The sequence below is a fragment of the Lactuca virosa genome, chromosome 4, assembly GCF_052849685.1.
Source record: "Lactuca virosa cultivar CGN04683 chromosome 4, Lactuca_virosa_CGN04683_v6, whole genome shotgun sequence".
NCBI lineage: Eukaryota > Viridiplantae > Streptophyta > Magnoliopsida > Asterales > Asteraceae > Lactuca > Lactuca virosa.
In genome coordinates this window covers 104178966-104189762 of record NC_136429.1, presented here as the reverse complement: position 1 = coordinate 104189762, position 10797 = coordinate 104178966, and the positions used below count along the sequence as shown (strand labels likewise).

The 10797-nt window shown below is 33.2% G+C and overlaps 1 protein-coding gene across 1 annotated transcript; it reads left to right on the top strand.

Moving 5' to 3' along the window:
* Positions 1-8753: 8753 nt before the first annotated feature.
* Positions 8754-10486, top strand: LOC145104852 (uncharacterized). Its single transcript, XM_079042018.1, has 8 exons — positions 8754-8805; positions 8915-9064; positions 9116-9192; positions 9235-9400; positions 9500-9642; positions 9708-9864; positions 9949-10153; positions 10231-10486. Exons 1-8 carry the CDS (start codon positions 8754-8756, stop codon positions 10484-10486), a joined length of 1206 nt encoding a protein of 401 aa, XP_078898144.1.
* The last annotated feature ends 311 nt before the right edge of the window (positions 10487-10797 follow it).

Here is a 10797-nt window from a genome sequence, read left to right as displayed (position 1 = left end):
ATCTAAGTACCAATATTGCATCTACACATCAACTATGTCTCGTTAGACCAAGCATAATTTGTTACAGGTTCATGTCTATGTTTTAGCTCCTTTAAATCGCAGCAATGAGACTGAAAAATAGAGATGAATTCGCATAGCTACAAACAAGACAAGTAGAGAAAGACCTTCAGAACAAGAAGCATACCTAAAATGGAAGTGCGGCAAATGGTAAGTTGTTCACAGACTGTGAGTGAAGTAAAAATTTAACATAACCAAAACGAAAGGATGGGGGAAAAGACGGGAAATGACAAGAAGGGGAACAACTGTGCACAATTAGGGCTTAAAATGTTTTAAGGGGAATTCAAACTATTAGGGGGAACTAAAGGGTAATGGCATCTAGGGATGGTGCAGCTCCAACGATGGAACGACAGAAGATGTAGAGCGACGATGTGTATAGGCCTTTGATGGTGTGGCGATGACTGACACAGGATAGGGCTCGGGTTTACATGTTTTTTGAGAGTGATGTTTTTAATTAAGGAGTTTCAAAAAACTGGGAGAGAAAAATGAATTTTATAAAAAAAATTATTAGGAGGGAAAAATTCAAGAATAAATTTGTAGATGAAATGAAATTAAAATTTTAGAGGGAAGTATGATTTTGCAGTGGGAGAATAAAATTTATATTTTTATTCTCTATTTATTTATAATTTTAATTTCTATTAATATTTTATTTAAATATAATTTAAAATTAATATTTTAATTATTACTATAATTTTAAAAATAGTTAAATTGTATTTTAAAATTACCGTAAAATATATAATGAAAATTATATTGTGTGTATGTATATGCATAAAAATTAATGATACACGGTATTGGTATTTAACTAACAAATATTAATTATTAAATAAGATTAATAATATATTATAGTGACATTTTTTAATTTATTTTGAAAAAAGTAAGAGAAAGCTTGTACAACAAAATTTTCATGCGGGATTTCTAATTGTATCGATGCAACCTTTCTTGCAAAAGTTGTTGTTTTGAACAAAATTTGAAACCTTTTTAGATAATATTAGTGTACCATCTTCTGATGCAACCTTAATTGGGCTTATATCATATGATATGTCCCTCGAGGCTTAAGGCATAAGGATTAGGGTTTAAGGCGCATAGCTTGGGATTAATGCATTTTGACATATTAATTAATTCTTTTGGTATATGACATATGCGTTATGGATTAAGTTTTATTGTGGCTTTGGCCTTATGGATTATGGGTTAGGATTTATGGCTTATGGATTATAGTTTATGGTTAAGAAATTAGGGATTAGGACATATGGTGTAGGATGTAAGGCCTATGGTTATGGCTTATGGCTCTAGCTTATGACTTATGGTGTATGGGTTAAGGCTTGAGACTTATGGATTAGGGCTTAAGGCGCATGACTTAGAGATTAGGGTTTATGACATATAACTTATTGTTTAGAAATATGACATATGCCTTACAGATTAAGGCTTAAGGATTTAGGCTTATGGTTTATGGTTTATAGCTTATAGCTTATAGCGTAGGCCTCATGCCTTAAGGCTTTAGGGATAATTAAGGCGTATGGCTTGGTGTATGGTATATGGCTTATGGGGTATGGCATATGGTTTAGGGTTTACAGCTTACGACTTATAGCTTTAGGTGTGTGGATAAAGGCTTATGGCTTAGGGCATATAACATCACGATTAAGGCTTATGACTTAGGGTATAAAGTTTCAGGCTTAAGGCTTATGACATAAGTCTTTGGATTTATGGGTTAGGGCATAAGGGTTATGGCTTAAGGCATAAGGATTATGGTTTATGGATTTATTGCTTATAACTTATGGCTTAGGATTAAGGATACATGCCTAAGCCCTATATCATAAGGCATAAACCTTAAGCCACCATCCATATGGCATACAACCTAAACCCACAATGATCCCTACCGTAACCTACCTCCACCGCAGTTACCCATCCTATCCCCATAGCTACATCACCCTAAATCCTTAACCACAATTCCACACCTACCAATCTTCACCCCAAATAACCTACACCACCTCCACATGTAACATCCCAAAAATTCATAGTAAAATTTTTATTTTTAAAACATTAACCAATACAACAATTTGTTCCTAAACCATTCAAGGTGAAATATAATATTTAAACATCAGAGTAAAAACCACAAATAACCGATGCAGAATAAACTCTATGGGATGTTGTGCAGTCACGTCGGACCCTTCCCTTTGAAACCAAAACATGAAACCGTAAGCACAATTCTTAGTGAGTTCTCCAAAATACCAGATACCATACATACAGTTGGGCCCAACCCTGGGGTATGTTTCAACCCAAACATGCAATAATGGGCCTAGCCCTAGGGTTTTCTTTTTAACCCAAACATACAATCATGGGCCTAGCCCTGGAGTGTTTTTCAACCCAAACATACAATCATGGGCCTACACCAATACCTACACTCAGACCCTTACATACCTCACCCTTACTTATACCCCTATTCCTGTAAGCCCATGTTGTTGTCTATTTTAAGTTTAATCCAATTTTCAGTTTATATATTTTGAGTTTAATTAATTATTGTTATATTTTAAATATGGTAATTGTTTTAGATAAATTTTAAATTTCAACCACCGTCCTATCTACCCACTTTATGCCTACATACCTACCCATATCACATCTCACCCTTACACCATCCACCCTAAGGGAGAACTGAGTCATCAAGCCTGTGATCCACATGGTGCGGTACCGCTGGGTTTGGATTCCGTCCAAGGCGGTTCTAGCAGGCTCGTGTAAGTGTTCTCCTGCAGCGGATTGGTTGACCAGTGAATTTATATTTTCCCTGTTCATTGATGACTTATACTATTAATCAAATATCTGAACACATAATAATAAATAATAGTATTCGCAAGAAAATGAAATAAAAATTTTGTATGGCATTGTACGTGAAGCATACTATGAAAAATAATTCCCTTTTACCCGAAAATTTCCATTGTTTGATTTTTTCTAATATTTTGATTATCAATTTGAAAAGTTTGATTTTCCTTGCCTATTGAAACCTAAATTTTGGTAAAACCCCTTGTTGATCTCACCATGTATACCTCTTATCCTATCGGTGCGACCATGACAGTATCTAAATGAAAAAACGCCTGATGCCCCTTTTTCCCTAAGACCGATCAACGTCCACAAACTCGTATGTCTCCCGCTTCTATCGACATTCCTTTAACCTCCTCCGGCCAGCACCTTCACTCCACCACCACCACTCTGTCAGTACCGCCACTCCGACATCACCCTTTCAGTAAGTTTTTTGCTTCCTGAAATCGTGTTTTATTTGCTGCTTGAATAGATATTGTTTAGCTTGGACTATAAACGAGTTTGATGATGAAGGTAATTTTAAGTGATGTGTATGCCCTATTTGCAAGAAATTATTATGTTAAATGCAAGTAGATATGTGTATGCCCTAATTTCAAGAAAATGTTTTGTTATGCAGGTAGCGATGTTGATTCTGGTTATGACACATGCTATGCCATAATTGAATAAATATAACATTGTTTTTGGTTAGAGAACTTGCAAATAAGGTTTGGGTTATACGAATTAGCATAATTCCGATATTAATCTATTTATTGTTACAAGTTTCATAACAACTTTTTGACAATTGCACTCAGATTATGTGGGGTTGGAATCAAAAAGAGGAAACATATATACTAAGGAAGAAGATATAACTGTCAGGCTGTGTGAGTCATTGGCCAAATTAAGTATCTACATCAAAATAAATTAAATTTCTACCAAATGTCTTTAGATCAAATGTTTTGTTGATATTTGGTCCTCCAATTGCATTGGCTATGGGTGCTAAATTACTTAATTTCTTTATGTAAATTCTTTATACATATGTTTATTTTTTTGATACTCCAAGCTAGCCTTTTAAGTTTTACCTTATGTATGTAAATTATCAATATTTGTCTTTCAGCAGGTGTGGTAGAACTAGGCAAGCATCATGCTTGTTTATTTTTTTATGTATCAAAAGTAACTAGCAATTCCTAAAAGTACTAAATTACTGTGTTTTATATGTTGTATACAAATATTTTCATCGTGATGTATTAGTTTGTTCTTAAATTCATTAATGGAATGAGCTATTTTTGTTTAGTTTTTATAAATATTTTAATTATTTTAAATGGTCATTATCAATGTGATATAGGTACTTATCTCTAGACTAATTGATAGAAATTTATGCCCAACTACTATGAAACTCAAAAGCTATAATGTGTATCTACTTTCTATGAAGGGCTTCTACCATGAAACTTAAATATTATCAAGGGTATGTACTCTCCAAATATTGAAATATCAGTTTTCTTTGTTCTTGGTGAAAACAGGTAATGAATTTGTAGGTTTTGAGCTATGACGATTTACACGGTTCTTTGGCTGTTATCAACAAATTTACATTGGTTCTATTAGATAGCATCAAGGGTTGTTCTGATTTCAGCTACCAAAGAACCAAAACACCAGTATGTCATCACTTCACAAATTTGTTGTTATCTTTTTTGTACTAATTTCTGCTTTTTTGTTTGGGACTTCACTCTTTGTTTCAATGTTGTTGGTATAGGTACCAAATATGAAATCTCGTCAAGACAATGAACTTCTAAACTCAAAGAAGCACAAAGTACTTTTATATCGAGCAATAGCCTTCTCAAGAAGACTAGGAACAGTACCAACAAGATGAAAGCGTAGTTATATCTAGTTTTTTTGTTTACAATGTTTTAGCTTTTTTACCATATTTCTAGACTTGTTATTAGTACAAGTTTTTTTTTGCTATTTTAGTTAGGAATCTTATGTATAGATTTGCATTTCAGTTATTAATAATATCAATTTCTTTTTATCGTTCCATATTCACATTTTATGGTTTCATTTATTTTGTTTTGATGTGTTTGAAATATAGCAAAAGTAGCAATAAAAATTAAATTAATGTCACTGAATGTTAAACAACAATCACACTTAAAAAATTTCATATGCCTATAATATACATTTGACCATGTTTTAAATATTTTCAATGTCTTTAAAATTATACAATGGTGACTTTATATCATTTTTTGACATGTCGCTAAACGGTTAACAATAATCATAACCAAAAGTAATTATGAGTCTACAATTGTTTTAAAATCATGTTTTTCTAAAATTTTTGTGGCGATAAGTTAAACAATAACAACATAAAAAAATTGACGTGGCAAATAAATACCATAATTAATTGTTTTTGTGACTAATTATCAGCACATCATCACTTATGAAATTAATTACATGTGACCATTTAGCGAACATGGTCATGTTCACCGTAATTACATGTTTTTAAAAGATACCCAATAGTCTTTATACGATACCCAATAGTCTTTATACGATACCCAATTGTCCTTAATTTTAATAAATGTGTGTCTTTATAATACTTATGATCGTGTTTCACTTAATTGTGTGTCTCTATATGATACACAATAGTCACCAAAATTGATTGTGTTTGTGAGTAATTATTAGCAAATCGTCACTTATGGAATTAATTACATGTGACCATTTAGTGAATATGGTCATGCTCACTGTAATTACATGTTTGCAAAAGATACCCAATAGTCTTAAGAATCTTTAAACTATGTGGCAATATATTAGAAAAAAACCACACTAAAACAACATGCATGTCGCAAGTTGGTGATATACAGTCACTACAATTACTAAATAAATGTGTCTACTGACGGTTTAACGCCTCAATATTGGATAAAATGATTGATTTTAGGAACAAAATTCCCTACTCAATTGCCACATTTTTATAATACGACCACATGTTTTCATATCATACAGACACATCATTTTAAAGTGACCATAAGACTCATACGATAGCATCACCTTCCGTCACACTTTCAATGAAAAATAAAATGTCATTATACGTATATGGTCACACTTTTATGGTGTGTCTTTAGGTCATTTTTGTACTAGTGAGTATCATCCAGGTTGTCAGGCAAATCTGGAAGGTACTAAGGAGTGATTTCGAGGACAAAATCTAATTTAAGTGGGAGAGAGTTGTAACACCTGTGTCCAGATTGGTTAAACTTAATTCTAGCAAGGACCTAAGATGGAGTTTTAAAGGAAACTCTATGCCACGACGTGGACAAGGAGGCCACGACGTGGCAATGGTTAATTGGTCGTGTGATATTTGGACCGCCACGGCGTGGTCAAGGAAGGCCACGACGTGACAGCTAATCAAGCCCAAGACTATGACTCTTTTAGGGTTTCTTGCATATTTAATCCCCTATAACTTGATTCTAGGGTTCATTTTCTCAGCCTATATCCCCCTCAACCTCAGAAAAACCCTAATCCTTTCCCTCTTGGTGGTTTTGGCTCATTTTGGGTGGTTTTGGTGCTCTTGGAAGGAAGTAAGGAAGAATTGGTGCAAGGATCAAGCAAGCAACACCTTCTCATATTGGTTATCACCTTCTGGCGTAACACTGAAAAATCACACAAAAAAAAGTAATTTTCAGAAATCAATCATTCATCATCATTGTTTACAAAATAGTCATTGTTTTTAAAGTATTATTTCAAATTAGAGTTTTTCCCCAAGATCCAATGAAAAAACTGGAAGTTGTTTACAATCACGTCTTCGCCTTCCCACGATCCTCAGAAGTACCCGAAACCACAAAATAAAACTGTAAGCCAAAGCTTAGTGAGTTCCCCCAAAGTACCACCACAAAAACATATAATTAAACATATATCGGGTCCACAACCTCCTGGTTGGATTAATCATGGCCCACAACCTTACGGTTGGAATGCCCAATACATAACGGGTCCACAACCTCTTGGTTGGATTACCCCCAACCCACAACTTTCCAAAAGGCTTCATTGGCTTTTAAGGAACCATAAAAATCCTTACTTTATGGACATGCATGTCAAATGCATATCTCTCCCAAAACTAATTCAGAAAGGGGTAAGAAATTGAGTTAAAACTTCATGCATTGCACTAAACAGCAAGGGAGTCTAGATCTAGAACATATGACGGCCAAAGGACCTCAAGGAGTGATAAAGTTACAAACTTTATCAAAACCAACCATTCATAATAACATGCCATAAAGAAAAGGGCTTAAAATCTAGATCTACAAAGGATGAGCCAAAAAGATGAGAACTTAGAGGCTTACAAGGGTCTAGAAGATGCACCAAAAGATGAAGACAATCTTGCTAGTTGATCCTTTTCTCAACAAAGTCTTCCTTCAACGTTCAAGTGACCAAAACACCATCAAAGAACAAAAAGGAAAAATGGAGAGGCTATGGTTTCGTTAAGGGAGGATGGAGGTTGAAGAGAATGGCCTTACCCTAGTGTTAAGGCCCTTAAATACGAAGGAAGCCCTAAAAATCACGTGCTTGGGCTACAACGTTTACCACGTCATGACACCCTTCATGTCACGTCGTGGTGTCCATCAAAAACATGCGCTCTTTATTTGGCATGCCATGTCGTGGCACTCCATGCACCACGTCGTGACATATGGTTTCCTCAAAAACCATGCATTTGACTCATTTATATCATCAAGTGATCCATTATGGGAAACGAGTGTTACACGATCCACCTCTTTAGATTCCTTTGGGAGAAATATAGAGAGAGAACTAGGGATATCTATATTGTGTTTATCAACCTAGAGAAAGAATATGACAATATACCCCGAAAGCGATTTAGAGTGACCTGGAAGCTATATAGATTTCTAGAGAGTTCCCCAATCCACACACAACAACGATGAACCACATCCCTCCTAATTCCCCTTTGCTCATTTCCATATGTTAGTACACCCCATCAATGACCAGTTTTGGACAACTTGAGATGTTCAAGTTCTAAAACAACTTTACTGATAAACCTCCTATGCATTTCCAACATTATTGTTGTTTGTATTTTCAAATACTTTGGGTTGTTTTATTTTCGGGTGAGACAAAAAAAATACATGGGGTTGCTAATACTTTCAAATTGATTTTCGGTTGTTTTTTTTTTGTTTTCCAACAAGTAAAAAAAGGTGTGTCTTTGTGATACTTAATATTTTGTTGGATTTTATTACCGACAAGCAAATAAACAAGAGGGACAGATTCCGACATACCATAAATAAATTATTTTATTCTTAGAGCATCTCCAATGGTTAACTTATCTTATGACATAAAAATATTGTCAACTCACCATTCCACTAACTTTAACCTCTAAATAAATAACACCTCTAATGGTTACCCTCTTCCAATAACTTCAAAAAAAAATCTATCCTTATTTATCTAAAATGTTCTATAAAACTCCCTCATTTAAGTCGTCGGTTTTTAAACATATATTATATATTAAATTTCACAAACAAACAAAAATATAAATATAACTATGTTAGGTTTTTATTTTATATACATAAAATACGAACGTCATAGTTATAAAAATAAAAAATGGTTCAAAATGCAATATAATTGATATAAAACTTATATTTTAAAAATAAATTGTGATTAAATATTTTATAGAAATAATTGATTAGTAAATATATAACAAATATTTAAAACTAAAACATAATGAAAATATATTGAGTATTCAATATATATTGAATGGTCAATAAAAAAACAAATAAACTCATTACTCCAATGGTAATAAGTAATCAATTAAAGAAAAGATACACTATTACAAACTATGTGTTTGTGGCTTAAAAGAGATTAGACCACATTCCAAACTAAATATACCATTTTTGGTAATTATTGGTTATGGGTACAAAGCACCTAATTATCATGCTATGAGGGTTAATTTATTGACAGATGCAAATAAGTCGGTTTCATTGTTAATTGGTTCGCTTAGAAGTCAATGGGTTGATATTGGTTGCACAATTATGAGTGAATGGGTGGAGGGATATTACGCAACGACATTTGATTAATTTCTTGGTTTATTGTCTGAAAGGGATATCGTTTCTTAAATCTATTGATGCATCTTATATAGAGAGCAATGCTACAAATTTGTGTAATTTGTTTGCTGAGATTGTTGAAATGGTAGGAGAAAAAAATTTCGTTCAAATGATAACTGATAATAATGATAATTACAAGCTTGTTGGTACTAAGTTATGTGAAAGATATCATTCTATTACTTGGTCTTCATGTGCAGCGTATTGTCTTAATCTTGTATTAAAGGATCTTTCGGAATTGGATAATGTGAAAAGTTTGGTCAATCTTGCATCGAGGGTTAATGTTTTCATTTATAATCATAAGTGGCCCTTGAATTAGTTAAGAAGAAGACTCGGTTGGAAAGAAATCATACGTCTAGGTGCTACTCGGTTTGGTACCGCGTTCATTGCATTGCAAAGTTTGTATGACCATAAAGCAGATTTACAAGCAATGGTCATATCTAACGAATTTAAGAAGATGTTGAAAGTAGGAAATGTGGTTGAATGTAAATAGATTGTCTTGAATGAAATCTTTTGGAAGAATTGTTTGATTACAGTGAAAATAATGACTCCTTTGTTAAAGCTTTTGCGGTTGTGTGATTCAGATGAAAAACCTGCAATTGGTTATGTTTACGAGGGAATGCGTCGGGCGAGGAGAGGGGTTAAGGAATTGTTTAAGAAGAAGAAGGAATTATATAAGCCTTACACTAACATAATTGACAGTCGTTGGGATAGGATGTTAAGAAAAGTATTTATTGTGCGGCTTATTGGTTGAATCCCATTTTTCAATATGATCATGCAAATCTTTGTAAGAAGAATGAGGTGTTTCAAGGCGTTCTTGAAATGGTTGAGAAGACTTTTAAAGGTGATGACGTTTTAAATATTGCATTGAATTTAGGCAGGTTTCGTGATGTTGATGGTACCTTTGGTAGATCTAGTGTGGTTGCTTCTCGCAATCTTACTCCTCCATGTATGATTTAAATTTAATGTGTTATTATTATATACAAAATATTGTATTTTCTAATATATTTTTTGCTAACTATATCTTTTGTAGATGAGTGGTGGAAGTTATTTGGCGAAGATATTCCGGTTTTGCAAAAGTTTGCTATTAGAATATTAAGTCAAACCGCATTTTCTTCGGCTTGCGAACGTAATTGGAGTGTATTTGAAAGGATTCACACGAAATGGAGGAATAGGTTGGAATACCAAAGGCTAAATGATCTTGTATATGTTCATTACAACTTGCGTTTACAAAATAGGTATGGTATCTTGCTAAGATATACTATGCCATAAAATTACCAGGTTATATTTGAGATTTTTGTGAATGTTTTTGTAGACTGAAGGTTGATATGAGGTCTTACGATCCTGTTGACTATGAAAATATTGATAAGACGGGATTTTGGGTGGTTGAAGAAGAGCGGGAAGGAGAACTTAATTATGATGATTTGGAAAATATGCTTGATGAGCAAGAGCATGAACCGGCTTCTCAATCACAAGGTTACCATGTTGATCATGAAGTTGATAGTGAATTTCAATTACTAAGTGACCGCGAGATCGATGCTTATAATACTCCAATTTCTCAAGATCCATGATTTGGTTTGGTCGTGACGCGTTTGGATCCGTCTAAAACTATGTTTTGTTTTGTTATTTATACTCTACTAGTTGTGAGACTCATGTAGTACATGGGTTAATTTAAAAAAAAAATAGAGCTAAATATAAATGTCAAAATATTTAAGAACTTTGAATTTATAAGAAAATAAGAAAAAATAATAAATTATTATAATGAAAATATTTTTTTATCTTTTAAATTTAAACAAATAATTCAAATAAATAAAAGAAATGAATGAGCTTTAATTTTGGGAATTTTGAAATTAAAATGTAAATTTAATGAAATTGATATCTA